Genomic DNA, 23,927 nt, shown 5'->3' on the forward strand with positions numbered 1-23,927 from the left:
AAAGTTGTTGAGAAGAACAAGTCAGGGTAGGGTTATATAAAAACATATCCCAATCTCTGATGAACCCCCCGGGGCACCATCAAATCCATTATCATCAAATGGAAAGAACATGGTACCACAACAAACCTGCCAAGAGAGGGCTGCCCACCAAAACTCTCAGTCTGGGCAAGGAGGGCATTAATTAGAGAGGCTGCACAGATACTAAAGGTAACTCTGAAGGGGCTGCAGAATTCCCAAGCAGACTGGAGTATGTGTCCATATGACCACAGTAAGCCATAAACACCATAGAGGTGGCTTTTATGGAAGAGTGGGCAGAAAAAAAACCTTTATTTACACACAAAAGTTGCACATTTCATCTTGAGTTTGCCAAAATACATGAGGAAGAACTCCAAATGTATGGAGGAAGGTGATGTGGTCAGATGAGACCAACATTTAACTTTATGGCCAATGTAAATGTAAGGTAAATGCTGGTGCCAAACCAACACTACCCATTACACCAAGAACACCATTCCTATACAGTGAAAAATGGTGGTGGCAGCATCATGCTGAGGGGATGTTTTTCAGCAGCAGAGAGAGGAAAAATAGTCCGAGTTGAGGTGAAGAGGAATGGTGCGAAATACAGGGATATTCTTGAGCAAAACTTGTTTCAGTATATCAGTGATATGAGACTGGAACGGAGGTTCACCTCCAACCAGACAGTGACCCAAAGCATACTGTTAAAGCAACACTCAAGTGGTTTAAGTGGAAACGTGTAAATGTTTGGAGTGGCTTAGTCAAAGCCCATATCTTAATTTATTTGAGAATCTGTTGTCAGACTTGAACATTGCTGTTCACCAGAGGAAACTATCTAACCTGATGGAGCAGTTTGGCCTTGAGGAATGGAAAAAAATCCCAGCGGCAAGATGTGGAAAGCTCAGAGACTTATCCAAAGCGACTTGCAGCTGTAATTGCTGCAAAAGGAGGCTCTACAAAGTACTGACTTTAGGAGGGTGATTAACTATGCACACTGGAGTTTTCAATTATTCTGTCTTAGTTGTTGATAAAGTCCGGGTTGCGAGGTAGCAAAACACAAAAAATGCCAAGAGGGGTGAATACTTTTGAGAGCCACTGTATTGTGTGCAGGGATGTGGGGAGGATCATTCTGTGTTGGGAGCCATAGGACCATAATACTGTGTGTGGATCCTGTGGGGACATCACATTATTTTTGGGGGAGCTATTGATCACAGTACAACGGCTGAATAACAGGAACAGTATGATTTATAAAAAGCAGTAAATTATATAGTTTTGATCTGCTCAATAGTAAGCAATGAAAATATAAAATATGTCATTTTCAATATTGAAGAAAATTATTTTCAGAGTATTGATGAAATATAATTTTGTTGAAGGTAATTACCACTAGGTGGCAGCATTATTCTTCTCATGGTAATAAAGAATTTTCTGCAAATGTCCCTGTAATAATAATAATAATCTTTATTTTTATATAGCGCTAACATATTCCGCCGCGCTTTATACTTTGCAGACATTATCATCACTGTCCCTGATGGGGCTCACTATCTAAATACCCTATCAGTATGTATTTGGAAAATTGAAACTGGAAACTTTCATATTTGCAAGACAAAATTCTCATTCCTAAAGCCCCCGTTACACATAGCGATATCGCTAGCAATATCGCTGTAAAGTCACCGATTTTGTGACGTAGCAGCGATATTGCTAGCGATATCGCTGCATGTGATACTTACCTCCGACCGGCTCCCACGCTGATTATCGCTGGTCGCGCGAGAAGGTCCTGGATCATTTCTCGTCGGGGGCTTCCTGTGGCGCCGACGAGCGATGCGTGGACGCGGGCGGGAGGACGTCAGGATCGCCGCGTCTGACAGGTAAGTAGCGACCCCCGACCCCTGCGATGTCGCTGGTGAGATCTGCCTGTGTGGCAGCTCACTAGCGACCACTTAGCGATGCACCAGCGATCCATATCGTTGTCGGGATCGTTGGTGCATCGCTAAGTGTAAGGGTATGTTCCCACGTAGTTTTTAGTCTCTGCGGATTTTGTAGAGAAAACCGCAGGAAATCCGCAGGACAAAGTGCTGCGGTTTTTCTGCGGATTATCTGCGTTTTTTCTGCGGTTTTACACCTCATAATGGATGAGGTGTAAAACCGCAGTGTTTCTGCACCAAACAATTGACATGCTGCGGATTGTAAACCGCAGCAAAACCGCGCGGAAAAAAACGCAGCATGTGCACAGCTTTTTTTTATTTCCATAGGAAATAAAGGTACTGTACAACGCAGCAAAATCTGCAGCGTTTCTGCAGAGCCAAAAACGCTGCGGAAACGCAGCAGAAACCGCAAAGTGTGCACATACCCTAACGGTACCCTAAGGCCGGGATCACACACAGCGAGATACGGCAGAGTCTCGCAGGTTAAAACCAATCTCTGGCGCCGGCACTCCGGAGCGCAGCGTGCAGCTCCATGTATTGCTGTGCGGCTGCACGCTCCGCTCCAGAGTGCCGGCGCCAGAGATTGGTTTTAACCTGCGAGACTCGGCCATATCTCGCCGTGTGTGATCCCGGCCTAAGAGTCTGAAGCACAAACTGCAGAACTTAACCCCTTCATGATATGGAGATATTCCACTTTCTCGCTTTCTCCTCCCCTTCTTCCAAGAGCCATAATTTTTTTTATTTTTCTGTCAATATAGTGATATGAGGGCTTGTTTTTTGCAGGACGAGTTGTACTTTTGAATGACACCATTAATTTTACCATATAGTGTACTTGAAATCGAGAAAAAAAAATCCATGGTCAGTGAAATTGCAAAGAAAAAAGTGCAGCTTCACAATTTTTTTTTTCCATTTACCATGTTCACTAGATGGTATAAGTGACATAGCCATAAGATTCTCCAGGTCAGTACAAGTACGCAGATACCAAACATGTATGTTTTTTTTTTACTTAATTAGTGAAAAAAATTCAGAATTTTTTTTTCTTTTTTTAAATTGCTTTTGACGTCATTTTCCGAGACCTGTAACGTTTTTGGTCTGGGTGAGGGATCATTTTTTGCGCTCTGAGCTGACATTTTTATTGATACCATTTTGGAGAACATATGATGTTTTGAGCACCTTTTATTGCATTTTGTTGCAATATTGGGCATCCAAAAAAATGTAATTCTGGTGTTTTAATTTTCTTTTTCGTTACGCAGTTTACCAATTGGATTTATTTTACATTTTGCTAGATCGGACTTTTATGTACGCACCGAAACCAAATACTGTGTGTATATATCTATCTATCTATCTATCTATCTATCTATCTATCTATCTAGTTGTTTTATTTTTAATGGGGCTAAAGGGGGTTGATTTGAACTTTTGTGTTTTTTTAATATTTTAAAAAACTTTTGTACTATATTATACAAAGCGGTGCATCAGTACTGCTATGTATCATGAAAAACCACAATGCCCTATGAACGCCAGCCATGGGATGGCTTTCACAGGAGGATTGTAATGACCGACACAGGGGTCTTCAGCAAAACCCTGGCTGTCATGACAACCCATTGGCGCCCGGGATCACATTACTGGCGCACCGATGAGAGTATGGACTGATGCGCCCCTGCCGGCATGTGTTAGATGCCGCTTTGACATCAGGACTTAACAGCTGCAGGCAGAGCTCCGGTCCAGCTGCGGCTGCTAAAGGCATATAATGGCTGATTAAATTAGCTGCGTTGTGAGCCCGCACCAAAGGCAGGGAAACAACATATGATGTAAGTTTATCTCGTCAAGATGTTTCAAAGCACCTGTGACCAGGTCAAAAGTGACCACTTTTTGCTCTTACTTCCCACTGCCTTTTTTTATTGGTTTGTTTTTATTTTTAAATCAACTATATGTTTTCAGATACAGAGACCTGGGCCTTTTACATTTTATGCTAATTTTTTTGTCCATTTTTTTTGTCCTGATGATCACAGGATTCTCTGGAGGTGCTTTTTTAAGCATTTTTTAAGTGTTTGTTTTGGTAAAACGGCGTGAGTTCCCCTGTATTTTTGATAACCAACCAGACGAAACTCACATCTGGGGGCTGCAACCCTCAGCTGTCAGCGTTAGCTAGGCTGGTTATCAAGAATAGAGGGGTTCCCACGCTGTTTTTTTTAATTAAAAATTCATTTTAAAAAAACGTGGGTTCCCCACTATTTTTGATTTTTGACTACCAGCCATGCTAAAGCAGACAGCTGGGGGCTGGTATTTACAGACTGGTAATCCAGCTGATGTGTCCCCAAGCATTCCTGAGAACCGGAGCTCTGAAGAGACCTCTGTGAATCGATGGTGGTCAATCTTGCGCACTGCCACTTCATTCATTCTTATGAAAGCGCTGAAGACCCGCAGAACCCTGCACTTGGTAATGACCGACAATCTCACGAAGAACATGCAAAAAACAAGCCAACAGCAGAAGTGTTTGGCACCACTGCGCTGCTTTTACTTCGAAACGATCATATGAGGATGACCACACTAAATCATGAACTCCATTAAGCCTCCAAAAATACCGCTGTAGGTGCTCAATCCGTATGAAAAAAAAGAATAAATGGAGCAGAGGTACACGATTGACTATATCCTGATTCACACAGGGCTCTTTAGAACATTGGTTCTCAGGATCGCTGGGGGTTTTACTGCTCGGCCTCCAGCAATTGGGAAGTTATCCCCTACCCTATCGTATGCCCTGACCACCTGATCTTGTTAAAGGATGATGCTTAGAGTAGGGTGGCCAACTTGACTTTTTATTTTTTCTGGACAACGGAAAAATCACAGACAGATATTTTTTACGGACACATTGTAAAACCATAATAAATCATTATGATTATAAGCAGTGGTGGGATTCAAATTTTTAACAACAGGTTCTGTGTTTGTGTGTAGGAAAACCACCACCATTTTAAGCCACACCCATTATTAAGCCACACCCATTTACACGCACCTTTTCCTCAAACATATACAAGTTGGGGCGCAGTCAAACAGTTGAAAAAAAAAAAAATTGGAATGAGATCAGAACAGTGCACATTCTGGCCAGCGGCTCTCCTGACCCGAGTGTGACAGCTGCATATATTTCTATGCAGCTGTCTCACTTGACTGTCCGGCTGGCCAGGCTGTGCACTACATGTCTGCGTCCTAATGGAAATTAAAAGTAAAAATCACCATACCCTTCCTGCAAACTGGTGTTACTCAAGTCCCATCTATGTCAAACGATGATTTTAATTGCAGGGTTAAATTGGCATATTTTCACAACTAGAACACCACAAAAAGAATGGTTCATGAAAATATCACAACCACAAGTATAATCGACAGAGTAATAATAATTTATTAATCTATAGTACTTATAAAATCACATCAGAACTAAAAAAGTGCCAAATCCCCAATAGGCAGGCACAGGTCCCCAATAGGCAGCATTGTTCCCTGTAGGCAGTACACATCCCCAAAAGGCAGGCACAGGTCCCCAATAGGCAGCATTGTTCCCTGTAGGCAGCACACGTCCCCAAAAGGCAGGCACAGGTCCCCAATAGGCAGCATTGTTCCCTATAGGCAGCACACGTCCCCAAAAGGCAGGCACAGGTCCCCAATAGGCAACATTGTTCCCTATAGGCAGCACACGTTCCCAAAAGGCAGGCACAGGTCCCCAATAGGCAGCACAGTGCTGCAAAGGTCCCCATTAGGCAGGCACAGGTCCCTAGTAGGCAGTACAGGTCCCCAATAGGCAGGCACAGGTCCCCATTAGGCAGGCACAGGTCCCTAGTAGGCAGCACAGGCCCCCAATAGGCAGGCACACAGGTCCCTAATAGGCAGCACTGCACAGCACAGGTCCCCAATAAGCAGCAGCACTGCACATATACAACTGACCAGGTGTTGGCCTGTGTGTACCACAGGCTGAAGTTGAACTGAAGACTGAAGTAAATAATCCCGCGGTGAGGCGGCGGGCCACTGTCACCACACACAGACTAGTGTCCTCCTGTCCAGGCTCAGGCGCTCAGCTCACTGGGCAGATGCAGCGGCGGGTAACTCCTGAGTCCAGTCCAGCGAGCTCCAGAGTCTAGTTACCCGCCAATTATAGCCGTACTGCGCCGCAGGAATCAGTGCACGGGCAGCGGGGGACGCTGGGGTGTGCTGTGCTGCTCTGTCCAGTAGTCAGCAGAGAGCAGCACGTCAAGTATCAATGCGCGCGCGGTATCCGGCAGGAAGCAGAGCAAGAGTCCTCCTCTGCTCCTTGCCTGCAGGCAGCGCCGCCAGCAACATCAGAGGACCGAATCGCGGCTCTGGATCTCCCGGTTCGGGGAACCGGCTGCTTTTTTAACAACCGGTTCCACCGAACCGGGGAGAACCCGCTGAATCCCACCCCTGGTTATAAGTGATCCATATCTACAGCCCACAATTCTGATATGGAATCAGCTGCATTCAGTGTGAACTGTAAAATGATGATCATTCTTTTATGGACAGGCCAAAAAAGTGCTCTGCTTTTACGGACTGTCCTGGAATATCTGGACGGTTGGCGGCCCTGGCTGGGAGTTGTAGTTTTGCAGCGCTGCAGGTTATTGACCTCTGCGCTAGGTAATAAGTTATAGCAGTAACCTCATATAATAACAGAGGAGCTCTGACGAATTTCACAGGACAGCAGGGAGGGATTTGCTTTTCAGGGAGGAGGAACCGAGCTGTTGAAGAGGAAATAGATGAGGAAAAAGGCAAAAAAAAACCCACACAGCTAATCACAGCAACACAAGTAATGCAGAAGCAGAAACCGAAACTACAATTTGGGCTCTGTCTCCTCACAAAGACCCCAGAGTGGCAAGATTTAACCATGTGAGAACCAAAGGAAACCTCATCACCCAGGTACAGGTGGCACACGTGACATAACTTTTCTTTTCCTTCTTTTCAGGCAGCTGTAGGATGGTGCTAGGGAGTTTCCAGCACCCATCTTATGTAGTTTGCCGATGCAGGAAAATTTTGATTTTCTTGCTTTATGTTAGAGGATTTTCCAAGTAACTACATTTTTTATATATTAAAGGGTTTAACCAGAACTTTTTTTAATTGATGGCCTATCCACCAAACTCTGATCAGTGGGTGTTTGACAGTCACCAATCAGCTGTTACTGGAGGCGGCCGGATGTTCTTGGAAGCAGCTATTATTACTATAGTGGCCACGATGGGGTTCTAAAGATCCCCCCCTATTGATTTGAATTGGGATGGATCTGTAGCACCCAGCCACTATAGAAATGACAACTGCTGTGCTCTGCCAACATCTGAAATGTTCTTGACCACAGTTGCACCTGTAACAGCTTATCAGAGTACGGATGCGGGGTTTTGCACCCCCTGAAAAATCAGATATTGATGGCCTAATTAAGGCCTATTCGAAGCATAGGTCATCAATAAAAAAGTAGAGGGCAATCCCTTTAAGTTGCTTTTTCATAAGAAGATAAACTATAAAAACTGAGCCGATTCTTCCTTTACGGAAATCAAACTTATTGTAAGTCTGCAGTTGTTCAGAATGGAAAGAGGCAGCTTTTACCGCTGTCCTACCCTTTACAGAAGCCATGGCCCACAGAGCAAATCACCTCTCCAGTACAACAGGACAGACCTGGCTGTCATTAACTAGTAATGGGTTAAGAGATTTAGGCTGTGCTCACACGTTCAGGATTTTTCACGCTTTTTTTCCCCTGCAAAAACGCTTAAAAAACGCATACATTAAGCATCTTATTATTAGAATGAAATCCGCAATTTTTGTGCCCGTGATGCGTTTTTTTCAGGAAAAAAACGCACCATGTTCATTAATTTTGCAGAAAATCTGCGGATTTCATTGTATTAGGATTCTCCGGAAAAAAACGCAAAAAAGCCGCCCAAAAAACGATAAAAACGTGAAACTAAAATTGCGGATTTCCTGGGAAGGAGTCCGGTTTTTCTCAGGAAATTTCTGCATAAGTGTGCACATAGCCTTAGGTTTGGTCTGGAGAGTCAGTGGTGGATGATGGTGGCGAACATAAACCTAGTGGAGGCAGGAGATGGCTTCTGTATAGTGGTCGGTAGGATATCTGTGGGCTATTGGAGATTTCTATGTCTGTTCGCCCTCAGGCTTTGAGACATTGCCTGAAGATACAGTTGTGAACTATACTGGACCATGTGGAATAGACGGTAGGAGGGTTGGCCTTGCTGGTTACAAGGAGTAAGTCACCAGTGAGGCCACCCCACCGACTGGCTCATGATGTTTGATAAATCTGGCACATCTCTAGACTGTCTAGCAATCACTAGAGTTAGTTTAGGAGCTCTGCTTGTACATTTATCTTCGATGGGTTGTCCACCTTTAGTGACTATTTTCTTTTTTTACTTAAGTGCATTTTGAGCTTACAAATATTTTTGCATTTGGGTTTCATTAAAAATGTTGCACTGTTCACCTTCTATAGCCTCTACATTGCACTGTCTATTGTTGGTTGCAGAATGAGTTAACTGAGAATCAGTCAGTGAGCTCATTCCGACAGGAGAGTTTGTAGATCTTTTATCTGTCTGTTTGTAAACTTAAATTGGCTAATTTATGGCCACAGACCAAATCAGAATTGAATGTATAGGGAGACAAAGGTAGGCGCAACATTTTTAATGAAATCCAATTGGAAAAATGATTTTTAAGCCCAAAACACATACATGATTTAGGTAAAAAAAAATGTCCTTGAAGGAATAATGGAGGCTGCAGTCAGAGAGAATCTTACCATCTAACGAAGACTTTTCACCTTCCCTGACACATCTACTGTAGTACATAATCCCATATAAATTAAATAATTTGTTGTTCTTCTGATATTCCAACCTAAAAATTACTGATTAAATGGACAACTTGGCGTTACCAGTTGGAGGGGGGGTGTCTGCACACTCTCACATTGTCCAGTCAGTTTTGACAGTGTGGGGAAACACCTCTTTCATGGGGGAAATGGCAGCACCTAGTTGTCATTTTACACGTAAATTTCTAGGAAAAACAGCGGAACTTGTACAGCTTTAAAGGGGTTGTCTGGTCTGAGTGACTGCAGACTTAGGGTATGTGCACACTTTGCGGTTTCTGCTGCGTTTCTGCAGCGTTTTTGGCTCTGCAGAAACGCAGCAGATTTTGCTGCGTTGTACAGTACCTTTATTTCCTATGGAAATAAAAAAAAGCTGTGCACATGCTGCGTTTTTTTCCGCACAGTTTTGCTGCGGTTTTCAAAACGCAGCATGTCAATTGTTTGGTGCAGAAACGCTGCAGTTTTACACCTCATCCATTATGAGGTGTAAACCGCAGGGCAAAACCGCAGATAAACCGCAGAAAAACCGCAGCACTTTGTCCTGCGGATTTCCTGCGGTTTTCTCTACAAAATCCGCAGAGACAAAAAACTATGTGTGCACATACCCTTATGAGTCTCCCCAGCACACAACCTGGGGGAATTTGCCAGTTTCAGACCCGGGATCACAGGATATGTATGAGTTATAGTATGTATACCCCAGGCCAGTGGGCACGGTCTCGCTCCATACACTTGTATAGGGCCGAGGCTGCGCCTTGTGTAGTGACGCAGATGGCCAGTAGGCCTGTCCAAATATGGTACGCGGCCTTGCTCCATTCAAGTATATGGAGAGGGAGACCGCACCCAGTGGCCAGAAGTATGTGTAGTTGCGCAGGGAATGCAGAGCAAGGGTTAACAACAATGCAGTTTAATTTATAACAATAATGAACTCCTCGCAGGGAGGCAACAGATGATTAATAATAGAATTATAGTATAACACAGCAGTCTTGTTAATAAACTCCACTTATCGTGACTTCTCGCTTGTCCCGGGTCAACACCCGATCTCTTGCCCTTAGACCTGTCCCTCGAATAGGCGTCATTTCATGGTGCTGGTATTCTCGGAACTTCGTCTGCACCAGCCGATGAAGAGTCTGTAGTTGATGTCGATATTCTCAGACCCAGGAAGACACCCCCGTCCGTGGATAGTCTTCTTCCGGATCAACTACTGCTCTGTGATCTTTCGTCCGAACAGCAAAGTATACGGAGTGTATCCTGTTGTACTGTGCACTCGATTGTTGTACACCCAGGCTAATTCAGCCCGATCTTCCTCCGATGTTTGGAGCATCTGAATGAATGTTCAATTGAAATGTTCACAGGCTCCATTCCCCTGCGAATGATAGGGGGTAGTTCTTGACTTCTCAATCTGGTATAAACGATGTAACTCCTCCATCACTCGACCTTTAAAGCAAGTGGCTTGGTCAGAATGGATCCTTTTCGGGCGACCGTACACCCAAATGAAGTCTCGACAAATGGCCTGTGCAGCTGGTCAGGGTCAGAGTCACCACAGCGAACTTGGTGAAGTGATTGGTCATCACCAAACAATGTTCATACCCGAGATGTGCCAAGCCTACTGCTAAGTAGTCAATCATCAATAGCTCTAAGGGGGTAGAAGTCATGATGATCTGCGTTAGGGTTCTCTGTTTTGGAAGTTTAGCTAGTTCACTGCTCCGTCATCTTTGACATGCCTCCTCTACTGCAGTCCTCAATCGGGGGTGATACACCAGCTTCTGTAACCACTGGAATGTCTTCTCCAGACCAAAATGAGCCCCTCTCTCATGGGCCTCCATAGCCACCACATGGATCAACTTTTCTGGGAGCACTACTTGCCAAGTGACCCCAATTCCTGTATTAGCTGTACTCTTCTGTATAGCAATCCATCTTCCAACTGGAGTCTCTCCCACTGTCTCAGGATCTGCAGAGCCCCTGCAGACAGAGCGTCTCTCTTTCGCCAGCTCGGAAGCTGCTTCAAAGCCACCCACTGTCTCAGCTGGGTGAGTTCCTTATCTGCTTGTTGGAGTTGCACCCAGTCATCTCAAGGTTGTCCCAGCACCTGTTCTCCAGACGCCTCTCCGATCTGTTCCTTCGTCTCCACCAATGACCTAGCAAGGTCCCAAAAACCCGGAATCTCTTCTGCCTCCAATCCTTCATCTCGGTTGCAATCAGGCTGCTCATGATTCACTCTCTCTCTCGAGAGAGAGAGAGAGCATCAGCGTGCGTATTCTCGTCCCCGGCACAATAAGCGATCTTGTACCAATACTTCACCATGCGGGCCACCCATCGTTGTTCCAAGGTCTCCAATTTTGCATTCTCCAGGTGGGCTAGGGGATTTTTATTGATGCTCATCAGGACTTCGGACCCCAACAAATACTCTGCAAAATTTTCAGTCATTGCCCACACCAACACCAGCAGTTCCAAATTGAAAGAGCTGTAATTGTCTGGGTTCTGTTCCGAGTCGTGAAGAGACCGGCTCGCATAGGCTATCACTCGTTACTTCCAATCCTGCATTTGTGATAGAACGGCCCCCACACCATGTAGGCTTCCATCAGTGTGAAGGATGAAGGGCTGTGAGAAATCTGCATAAGCGAGTATTGGGGCCTCTGTCAAGGCCATTTCAAGGCTCTGAAGGCTTCTTCCTGGCTGCTTCCCCATTGGATAGCTCGATTCTTCGAACCAGATGGCAGTCCCTTTAGTAGTTCCAGCAGCGGATTTGCCAGATGAGTGAAATTCGGTACAAACCTTCGGTAGTACTCTGTAAGCCCCAGAAAGGCCCGAACGTCTTTCGCTGTTTTCGGGGTGGGCCATTCTTGCACCTCTGCTATCTTTTCACGCGCAGGTCTCCTTCAGTGGATACGATGTGTCCCAGGTACTCAATTTGTTTGCGAAAAAGGTGACATTTTTGGGGCTTCACTTTCAGGTCGTGCTTCTGCAGCCGACTCAACACTTGCTCCAGCCACCGGAGATGTTCATAGAATCATAGAATTGTAGAGTTGGAAGGGACCTCCTGGGCCATCTGGTCCAACCCCCTGCTCAAAGCAGGATTCCCTAAATCATCCCAGTCAGATGTCTGTCCAGCCTCTGTTTGAAGACTTCCATTGAAGGAGAATTCACCACTTCTCGTGGCAGCCTGTTCCACTCATTGATCACTCTAACTGTCAAAAAGTTTTTTCTAATATCTAATCTGTGTCTCCTCCCATTCAGTTTCATCCCATTGCTTCTAGTCTTTCCTTGTGCAAATGAGAATAAAGTTGATCCTTCTACAATGTGACAGCCCTTTAGATATTTGTAGACAGCTATTAAGTCTCCTCTCAGTCTTCTCTTTTGCAAACTAAACATGCCCAAATCCTGCAACCTTTCCTCATAAGACAGGGTTTGCAGACCGGTCACCATTCTGGTCGCTCTTTTCTGAACTTGCTCCAGTTTGTTGATGTCTTTTTTAAAATGTGGTGCCCAAAACTGGACACAATATTCCAGATGAGGTCTGACCAAAGAGGAGTAGAGGGAAATAATGACTTCACGTGATCTAGACTGTATGCTTCTGTTAATACATCCTAGAATTGCATTTGCCTTTTTTGCTGCTGCATCACACTGTTGACTCATATTCAGTCTGTGATCTATTAGTATACCCAAGTCTTTTTCACATGTGCTGTCACTTAGCCCTATTCCTCCCATTCTGTATATGCTTTTTTCATTTTTATTGCCCAGATGTAGTACTTTGCATTTCTCCCTGTTAAAAACCATTCTGTTAGTTGCTGCCCACTCCTCCAGTTTATTTAAATCTTTTTGAATCCTCTCTCTCTCTTCTCTAGTATTAGCTATCCCTCCTAGCTTTGTGTCATCAGCAAATTTAATTAGTTTACCCTCAATTCCTTCATCTAAATCGTTGATAAAGATGTTGAACAATACAGGGCCCAGGACAGAGCCCTGTGGTACCCCACTTGAAACATTCTTCCAACTGGATGTGCAGCCATTTACGACCACTCTTTGGGTCCGATCACTAAGCCAGTTATGAATCCACCTAACAGTTGCCTTGTCCATTCCATACTTAGTCATTTTTTCAATAAGGATTGTATGAGAGACTTTGTCAAATGCTTTGCTGAAGTCAAGATATACTATATCTACAGCATTTCCTTGATCCACCCAATCAGTGATACCGTCATAGAAGGAAATTAAGTTAGTCTGACATGACTTATTAGTTACAAACCCATGCTGACTCTGTTTAATCACTTCATTCTTATCCAGGTATTGACATACATGTTGTTTAATAATTTGTTCAAAGATCTTTCCTGGTATAGAAGTCTGACTCACCGGCCTATAGTTGCCTGGGTCCACCTTCTTCCCCTTTTTGAAGATAGGAACAACATTTGCTCTTCTCCAGTCTTCTGGCACTTCTCCTGTTCTCCAAGAATTTTCAAAGATTATGGAGAGGGGTTCAAAAATTTCTTCTGCTATCTCCTTCAGTACTTCCTTTGTTCTTCAAAGGTGCCTGCATAGACAATTATATCGTCAAGATAGATGAGTGTTGCTTCGAAATTCAAGGCCTCCCAAACATCTTTCGATCAACCGCTGAAACATCCCAGCAGCATTAGTCAGGCCAAAGGGCATCCTATTAAACTGAAACAGTCCTATGACAGTATGAACGCCGTCCACGGCCAGTCGTGTTCAGCCATGGGCACCTCCCAATACCCGCTTGCCCGATGTAGGAGCGAAAAATACTTCACCTTTCCCAAGGCAGACAACGATTCCTCAAGTCTGGGCAATGAATAAGAGTCCAGCACCGTACAAGAATTCAGTCATCTATAATCAACACAGAAGCACAGGGTCCCGTCTGTCTTCCGAACTAGAACAATGGGAGCTCCCCACGGGCTCTAACTCTCCCTTTTGACGCCGCTCTGCAACATGTGACCAGCATCTACTTCACTTCCTTGTACATCTTAGGCGGTATCTGTCAATATCTTTCCTGGACTGGTGCAGCATTTCCTGTGGTAATCTCGTGAGTGATATCCTGGGTGCACTCGAAGTCATCTTCAGGGTGAGCAAAGACCTCCTGGTAGCGCTCAAGTACAGCTTCCACCTGTTGTACCTGCTGCAATGAGAGTCCCATCAATTCGGCCCACATCTGCTCCAAGATTCGACGACCCACCTTCATGCTTCCAGGCGGATGTTCCGGTGTCATTATAACAGCTAGGGTCCATGGATCTCCTTGCATTACTGCCAACTGTACGGCCTCCGGTTGCGCCAACTCCTCTGGCATTCCCAGTACCTGAGCCACTTCACTCTTCGACGTGAGGGTGAGATTATCTTCTCCCAGGTTGACGTACTGCACTACAACGTTACCATCATGGACTGTGGCTAATGTCCGAGCGACAAGGAATCCTGGGGGTACATGATACACTAAGGTTGGCTCTATCTGCACTTCCACCCCCTTTAAGAGCATACAGGCTCGTACTGGCAACATGAGCACATTCTGACCAAGTGGTAGAATGAGTTTAGCATCTGCAGGAACCATCACCTTTCCTAGAACTTTCCCTTGGCTTGACATTTCATGGGCCTGGGCAGCCCGTATCAATTGCTGAAATACCTTTTCTCTGGGGGGTTCACGGTCTCCAATGGTCTAGAATGGCCTCTTGCGGCTCACTGATCAGGAGAGTTCTGATTTTTTTTTTTCAGTACATTCATCCCTAGAGGCACCGCAGGACCGTTGCCAGCATCTCCAGCGACCAACACGACTTCCTTTCGGACCACATCTTTGCCGCACACTTTAATCTCCATCTAGACCACCCCTGCGACCGGGATGGGCAGGTGATTGGCCACTGTCAGCCTGATCACAGGGTCCCACTCCAGCTGCTTCATTTCAGGAAAATAACGTCTAAAATACTCTCCCGGCATGGTGATCACTTGCCTTGCAGTATCGATCAAGCAGCGGACAGCTCGCCCATTCCCCTCAGCCCAGATGGTAGGACTCGTAGAAATTAAACTTTTGGGACTACCCTCTCTTCTCCTTGATCTCTCAGGCTCTGGGCGGCGTCCCCCAGCCATGGAGCCCACTAGTTTAATGGATGCCAAGTTAGGGACCGTCCCCGTCTTGTACATCCTCGAGCATAGTGTCCAGCATTTCCACACTTGAAACAAGTCGGATTCCATTCTGCACGGGATTGTCTTATTCCCTGGCGATGTTCAATGAGCAAGCAGGACTCTGAGTCACTCCTGTCTCGGGGGCTAATTTTGAGCTACAGCTTCCAAAATCTGCAACACCTTGTTCAGAGTGTCCCGTTTATGAGGGGGGCCAAACATTGCAGAACAGCTAGCCTCCCCGTCCAGGGCCATCACAGCAATCTCCGCTTGCATAGCAGGGGCCATAGGATGCATCCACAACATGCCTTTAACCCGCTCAGTCCAGTCCCACCACATTAAATTACTCCCCATGAATTTTGGGAGATTGTTGAGCATGGTCCCCAGCGGCAAGCTGAACCTTGGGGCACTCATGACCGATTGGTCTGCTACCTCTGCCTTCGTAGACTGCATCCTGCCGACTACGCCAAATGTAACAAGGTACAGGGATCCAGTAACGCAGGGAATGCAGAGCAAGGGTTATCAACAATGCGGTTTAATTTATAACAGTAATGAACTCCTTACAGGGAGGCAAGGATTAGCAATAGAATTATGGTATAACACAACAGTCTTGTTAATAAACTCCACTTATCGTGACTTCTCGGTTCCTCAATCGCATGCAGTCTGATGAGAGTTGCAATATCGGCAACAGCCAGCACGGCATCTTTAGGCGTAACCCGCCAACACATGATCTAGCTTCTGACGGCAACGGGGCGGTCACCGGTTTTGCCCGGTGAGCCCCTAGTCCATTAATCTGTAAAGTCGAAGTGGGTAATGCCATAGAAGTCTCTACCCTGTGCATACGCCGCCGCACACCTGTCAGCAAGGGGGAATACACCTTGCGATCCGGCACGTGGCACTCGCTTCTCAATGCGAGCACCGCACACTGTCCGAGCGCCTGAAGCTCTGCCCACTCCCTGGTACTGCGGGACCCTCACGTGACCTCTGCCAGATCTCAGCTCCGCTCTCCCCCCGCAGAGCGCGGTGCACACCTGCTTCCTCTCCCTGCCGGCAGGAAACTCTGCTCTTTTCCTATGCTTGCTGCTCTCTCCCGGTTCTTGCCACGCCCCCTCTCACCAGGTCATGAGTCCTGTCCGGTTCCCCATTCTTTCCCCACGGCAACACTGGACGCAGCCTCGACAGTTCCGGACCCAGCATTGCGCAGGTACCCGCAGCCCAGTCTTCCTCTTTTACATATGTATAACTCACACATTTCCTCCGGTCCAGGGTTGGAATCCAGTGAATCCCTGCAGTGCACAGTGCGTACACTGGGGGGGATTCAGAAGTCTACAGTCACACAGAGTGACTGCAGACTTTTCGTTTTTGACCAGACAACCCATTTAAGTAATGAAAAATGATGATCCCAAAACTTGCATGTCATGGGGATTGCAACTAGTTAATTCAAATTATTTGTCACATTTTTTTTTCCTGAAAAGGCACAGTATTACTGTATGTTCCCTGAAGTCAGCCAAGTAAAGAACTGTTGGAATTTTAAGGTAAAATAGTTTTTTAGGTAAAGATTATTTAGCGAAGAACAGTGGTGGGTTTGTGCGAGATTATTCAGTATAACTTCTTTTTATGCATTGAAACACCACTATATCCTGGGCTTAGGTGTCAAGTTGGCGATCCTAGTCAGTGACTCACAGCTTTCCCTGTGTATATGTATGCATACATTTACAACTGTCAGATTAGGATCATCCCTTTGACTTCTAAGCTGCAAATGAGAGGGAATTTCAGTTTTAAGTAGCACTCCTCCCATCAAATTTTTTTCTTACAATTGATCATTTTGCCTTTTTACGCAGTAAAGTCTTCTCTTTTCTCTGCTCTATGTAGAGACAGGAAGGCTCTTGTACCTGCATTTATCATCCCCCTCTTCATCTCCTGACCCAGCTGCTTCGCTCCTCCCACCTGACAGGGACTTTTGCAGTGACTGTTGACTTGTCCAGACAAAATTGACCTCCTGTCTCTAAATGGAGCCTAGAAGGAGTCAGCTAGTCAGTATATAATCACATGATGTCATAGACCTAATGGAAAAGAATAGACGTAGCTGGGTAGAAAGGCAAAATGAGCAATTGTAAGTACAAAGTGCTATATAATATGATGATTGCAATATATTAAGAGGATACAAACTATGATGGGAGAAGTAGTGCTTCTTTAATATGTACAAGTTATACTGAATAATCTTCTAGAAACCTATACAAAAATCTCTTCAGCTACTCCTCCTCTATTAGCTGCTGTTTATAGTTTCCACAGCATTTTTTAGATTCGATTTAAGACGACCCAAAAACACAATAAGACTTCTTGCTAAATGCCACCCCAAAAGCCTCTTACAAAGAAAAATGACAAAATATTTGGGTAAAAGCTATTATTTTTCCAGCAGTACATGCTATATTGAGAATGGAAGACAAGATCAAGTAAATTTGGTATCTGTATAATTTGCAGGTTTTAGTAATTACTTGAGCTTTCTATGTGAGAGAAGGGGGGTACAAGGCCGGTTGCTGCTGGCCAGAAGTGAGTTCTTTTTGCCCTGAAACCCCTTTTCTAAACAGGAATCAGAGTTGAGTGTGATGTGCTGTGGTGTGCTTTCTTTAACCATTTGGAGTTCGGGAGTCCTTGTTACCTTCCCGTCCATGGGACCAGTTAAAGCTACAGATATGACAGGAGACCTTAGGTCCAGTTCAACAGGTTCAGCTTTACTGTGCAATTCGAATACATGCAGTTGCGGCACACAGAGTGAGACAGAATCCCCTGATGTTCCCTTTGTCCATTGTACTATCGGTCCTTGACTCCGTTCTTCCCAATCTGTCCCCGCCTCAACAGCTCCTGGGACCTTCTATCTTGCATAACAGCTTCCACAAGGCCCACCATCCCTCCCTTTCAATGAGACCCAGCCAACATCTTCCTCACAGGGGAGATAAAGATATGACACTCAATACCTCTTCTGGGCCCTAGGCCCCAAAACTGCACCCACGTCCTCACGAAACTTAAGATCTGTCCTGATACTGTTTGGAAACTTGGCACTGACAAAAAAACCCTGGGATATTCCCTGCAGCCATCCTGTCATCTGTTAAAATATCTTTCCAGGCAATTGAAAGTTCTATATCAGAACCACGGGAAACACAGAGCTCTGATCACAGTAACGAATAATTGGGAAATTAATAATTATGACCTCTGAGCATCTGCTAAGGAATTAAGTAGACAAGGCAAGAAAGTCTCCTTACTCTACAACTATCAAGTAAAGCTATAACCACACGACAAGTGCCAAACCATGTAAAATATAAGTTACACCATCAACACAAAAAGCAAAATAAAATGCATCACAGACACCCCTAAATACAGTCAGGGACACCAACAAAAACACCAACATTCTCAATAATATTGCAATACAATGACCATATATTGACCAGTTACCTTCTTCATAGGCAAGAGCATTATCATTCTGCAGACTATATAGGAGAATATAGAGTTGTTCACCTTCTTTTCACCCTTTTCATAGTGCCTTTTCCTGAAGGTTAGTTCCACACTCTTAGAGAGGTTCATTTAAATACAAAAGAACGTAAATCACCAAATAAATATAATATATAATACAGAACAAAATCATAAAATATTATAAAATATTAAATAGTGAATTAACATCCAAAAAACGAATGAATGGCAAACCAATCGGACTGGAAAAAAAGAAAGAAAACCACCAGGTATTGGATGGAGATAAATGTAGCGGACAAGCAAAATTGTTTAAAAAAAATAATATAAATAATGAAACAAAAAGAAAAAATAAGAATAAAATTAAAATGCCTTTATTGAAAAGTGTGGCACTTACAGATAATACTGAAAATTGTCTGTAGATAAAATTAATAGCATATCATAAAAAATATATATCGAAAAATAATAATAATAAAACCACAAAGGGCCGCCAGCACAAGATAAATAAACATATTGTGGATAAATAAAATGTAGAAATGTAATATAGCACCACCAAATGGATAGAGCAAGCAAGGATATAAAAATGCACAATAAGAGTGAATCCCAAGGTGGCACAGAGATAATAAATCCTAATATAGGAACCAGGTAAGTAACATGGACACAGCCATAATACAAGATGATGAAGATAAATAATAAATGAAGCACAGGTATGTGTCCAAACTGAGCAAGTAGGTAACGTCAGACAAGATAAGGCTAATCAACATTGATTACCTGGAATCGACTGATGGCGGTCAGTTGTGGAACAGAACGCGCCCCAGAGAGGTTCATGTAGTTTTTTATAGACGCGTTTCAGGTTCGGACCAAATCTTAAAATGTGTCAATAAAAAAGTACCTGAACTTCTAGAAGAGTCTGGAATTACTCTTCTTCAACGGCAGTGCAGTCAGTTTGTCATGTCTGTACCGCTATCATTTATTGTACATTTAGAAGTAGAAGCTCTTCCTTCTGTTGGAGTGACAGCAGCTAATTGCAGCACAACATTTTTTAGAGTTGTGCCAGCCACAAACCCATCATGTGAGCACGTCTTTACATCTTATTCCCATGGTCCTTACAGAGACATCCCATGTGGGCTTGTCTCTTTTCTGTTTTTCCACAAGATTGCTGATCATTCTGATTAGACATCTTTGGCGGTTAATTTCTCCTGCCCCCTCCAACCCTGAATTAAAATAAACTCCTGGTAATGGGAGCCAAAATGGAAAACACAAGTGACCATTGCAGGTTCAGCTTTTGTTGTCTAATGATGACGGTTCGCCTTAATTAATTGACGTTTTTTAGGTTCTCCGTGTATGGCAACATTATTTCTATGGAGCTTTTCATATTATATCCATTAAATTGATATATCAAACTTTAACTAAAATTTGCAATAGATGATGTTCTATTTAATGACAAAATAAAGTTTATACATGCGCACATGGGAAGAAGAGGAGAGGCAAATAATTCATGGAGTGAGAAGCAACAGATTTAATTATTTCTACTTTTTTTTTTTTTTTTTTTCTTTTTACAGATTTTTACTGTGAAGAACATCTTCATCATGTCAGATTCAAATCATAGATTGTGGCAGAAGTTCATTCTGCTATATACATTGGTGGTCAGTATCTGTGGAGAACACACTCACAATTTGCCTGATAAACTTTCTTTCCTCGATACAAAGTTGGATTTAAGTCATCGTAATATAACTAGACTCCAACCACGTACATTCCAGCCATATCCCAACTTGCAGATATTGGATCTCTCTTACAATGCACTTGAAGACTTGGACTTCTCTGTGTTCCAACTTCAAACGCTTCTACAAAAGTTGGACATCTCACACAATAAGCTGCAAACTATAAATTGCAGCTCCCTACATCATATCAAAGGTGTTACCCATCTAAACATGTCCTACAATTCCTTTGAAACTACATTCCTATGCAAAGAATTTTCCTCCTTAACGAAATTAAGACATCTTGGATTGAGTGCAACAAAGATAGAACAATCTGATTTCTTGAATATTGCACACCATGAACTGCAAACTGTATTTTTGGGGTTTGAAAATCTGCAGCAATATGAAGCTGGTAGCCTTCAAGCGTTACATACAGAAAAGTTACATGTGGTTTTACCCATGACATTGACAGACTCAACTCGTCTATTATATGATGACTTTAACATCTCTACAACTCTGGAAATCTCCAATATAATATGTGAAGAAACTTGTTCTGATACGGGTTTACAAATATATTCGGTGATCCAGAAATCCAAGGTGTCCAAGCTAATTCTCAGCGATATCACAATGCCTTGGTATGAAATGGCCCTAATTCTACAAATTACCTGGCGTTCAACAGTTGAACATCTGTCCATCTATAGGTTTACACTCATAAAAGAGTTTGAGTACGAGAAGTTTGATTTTTCAGCAGGTTCACTAAAGTCTTTATCGATTGAAAATGTTTTTCTGCAAGTCTTTCTTTACAGTTCTTTGGAACATCCACTAAAAATGTTTTCAGAAATGTTTGTAGAGAACCTTACTATATCTACAGCAGAAATTTCGCACTTTTATTGTCCTCCTTCGCCTAGCATTTTCCATTCCCTCATGCTAACCAATAACAAACTCACAGATGTGATTTTTGAAAAGTGTCAGACTCTCGGTAATATTGAGATCCTTAATTTACAAAACAATGTATTAGAAAGACTATCACGTATAACCTCAATGACCTCCACAATGAAATCTCTAAAGCATTTAGATGTCAGTGGTAATAGACTATATTCTGAGTTCAATAACGATTGTGAATGGTCACCAAGTCTCCTCATTCTGAATCTTTCTAGAAACAAGCTTACAGATTCCGTCTTTAATTGTCTACCGACCTATCTCCAGGTACTTGATCTTTCCAACAATCAATTATCAAGTGTCGGCAAAGAGGTTCAGCATTTAAAAGCTTTAAAGGAGCTATACTTATCATCAAACCAACTAAGCCACATACCTGACTGCAATTACTTAAGTAAAAACTTAATATACCTGACTCTTGATGAAAACTTAATATATTCCCCATCCAAGGAACAACTTACAAAATGTCAAAATGTTAAGCAGATAGTTCTCGGAAAAAATAAATATCAATGTAATTGTGAATTACGAGAATTCATTAGCAGTGCAGAAATCTTGCATAAAAACCTTGAAGGATGGCCTCAATCCTTTATGTGTGAGCATCCACAAGAACTCAAAGGAGTTATCCTTAAGAATTTCCACCCTTCTGAAATATCTTGCAATATATTCATTTTGGTAGGCATCATTGTTGGCACCATGGCGGTCCTCCTGATCTTTATGTTTGTTCTCTGTAAATATTTTGACTTGCCTTGGTACATTAGAATGATTTTCCAATGGCTTCGAAGGAAGTACAAGATAAGAAATGTTTACAATGATGAAGCCATAATGAGCAAACGTTTTCATGCATTCATCTCATACAGTCAAGAAGACTACGAATGGGTAAAAAAATTATTGCTTCCAAATCTTGAAAAAAGTGATAACTCCCTAAAAATCTGCCACCATGAAAGAGATTTTATTCCAGGCAAATCTATAATGGAAAACATCATCAGCAGCATCGAAAAAAGTTTCAAATCTATCTTCGTACTCTCTCCAAATTTCATTCAAAGTGAATGGTGCCATTATGAGCTGTATTTTGCCCAGCACTCATTATTCGGCAAGAATTCAGATAATTTAATTCTCGTTTTATTAGATCCCATACCTCATTATCTTATTCCAAACAAATATAGTAAATTAAAAGCTATCATGAAACAAAGAACTTACATGGAGTGGCCAAAGGATAAACGCAAACGTGGCCTATTTTGGGCGAATCTCAGAGAAGCCATCCAAACAAATATTCCTTTGGAGGATGAAGAAATATTTGTGCTAAATTGAGTATATTATGAGAAACCTGCAGTATTACTACGTGCAGTGTTATGCAAAATGGGGGGCAACAACAGATGTAAGGAGCTGTCTGCATATAGCTTCTAAGTGGTGATTAGTTGTCAAGTTTTGGCATGTTCAGGTTGTAGATGGCAAGAACACTTTGCGTAAACTTAAAAATAAACCTTGCAAGAATATGTCCATACATGATACAGGATATCTATTTTTACTGTGTATATATGTATATATATATATGTGTATTATAATTTACTGCTTCACAATTCTTGCCAGCTAATTGACATCCTAATGACCAATGTAATGTAAGGTTTTTGATTTATCACAAATAGAATAAGTGGACTTTTGGCATGGAGGCATAACTCCATAAAAGACATAAATGATGGATAAATGGTCAATTCAGGTTCATAGCTTCTAAAACTGGAAAATACCTCAAATACAAAGGAAATGTACTTGAAAGTTACCCTGTGGTAAAAAAGCAAAGTTTATATATTGGCATCAGGGAAAACCTTAAAGAGGTTGGCAACTATCTTTGTATTGATGGCATATCCTTGGGATATCAATATCTGATTGGTGGTGTTGTGACTCCCGGCACGATTACCGTTCAGTTTTTACCAGCGCAGGAACATAGCAGCTCTGTTAAAACTATAGTGTCTGAAGCCGGGTACTGCAGATCCATCCCCTATAGGTGGATGGATCTGCAATACTTGACCAAGGCCACTTCAGGAATGTTCCAGTAGCATCCAAGAACTTCCAGTCGGCACCAATAACAGCTGATTGGCGGGTGTACCGGATATTGCACCTCAACCGATCAGATAATGATGGCCTATCCTGAAGATGGGTTATCAGTAAAAAAAGAAGTGGCCAACCTCTTTAATAGCATCAATTTGTCATGGCTGCAGACCTTAGCATAGACATCAGAAGAGAACCTTTACAGAGTGAGACAGGGAACAAATGTGTCGGGAGAAGAGTAAACTGTGAAGAGTGCCTGGACTCTCAGCCATGTTCAAGGGGTATCGAGAAGCAGCTACTGAAGAGCCATTTAGAGTGGGAGATGAAACTTATGAACTGTAAAAGTCTCTACTTTCATATTTTTGTGCCACCAATTAAATGCCGCACTTGAGCAGCTAACAATGCGGAGGATGATAACCGCATCCATTCAACAGCAAACACATTGAACTTTGGAGAGTAAAGGGGCCTTCTGAAACCTTGTAGGGGTCTACAGAGTTTGTCCCACCACTGAATTAGGCACTGGAACAAATAAAGAAAATTAAAGTCATTACTGTTTTCTATGTTTTTAATCTATACATACATACATATTCAACACACAAGGGATTTCCTCTGTTCTGTTTTTATGACCTGCAAGCAATCTTTATGACTATTTCTCATATATTATTTTGCCTTGACAATCTAGAAAGTATAAAAAATAGATTCCCAAAGTGAACACTAGTGACTTAAGACCCTGTCACACACAGCGATCTCGCTAGCGAGATCGCCAATTTTATGACACATCAGCGATCTCTCCAGCGAGATCGCTGTGTGTGATGGGGATCAGCGACCGGCCCCCCTGCTGGTTGTCGCTGATCGTCCTCGAACGTCCCGGGCCGTTTTTTGATCGCTGGTCTCCCGCTGCCCAGCGCGCATCGC

The 23,927-nt window shown here is 43.2% G+C and overlaps 1 protein-coding gene across 1 annotated transcript; it reads left to right on the top strand.

The window, feature by feature from the left end:
* Window positions 1-6,637: 6,637 nt before the first annotated feature.
* LOC141075852 (toll-like receptor 1) lies at window positions 6,638-23,559 on the top strand. The gene is made up of 2 exons (XM_073563009.1): window positions 6,638-6,842; window positions 19,899-23,559. Exon 2 carries the CDS (start codon window positions 19,926-19,928, stop codon window positions 22,275-22,277), a length of 2,352 nt encoding a protein of 783 aa, XP_073419110.1. The 5' UTR covers window positions 6,638-6,842; window positions 19,899-19,925; the 3' UTR covers window positions 22,278-23,559.
* Window positions 23,560-23,927: the final 368 nt, after the last annotated feature.

The sequence above is a fragment of the Dendrobates tinctorius genome, unplaced genomic scaffold, assembly GCF_039654945.1.
Source record: "Dendrobates tinctorius isolate UK_male_01 unplaced genomic scaffold, ASM3965494v1 ptg000376l, whole genome shotgun sequence".
Classification (NCBI taxonomy): domain Eukaryota; kingdom Metazoa; phylum Chordata; class Amphibia; order Anura; family Dendrobatidae; genus Dendrobates; species Dendrobates tinctorius.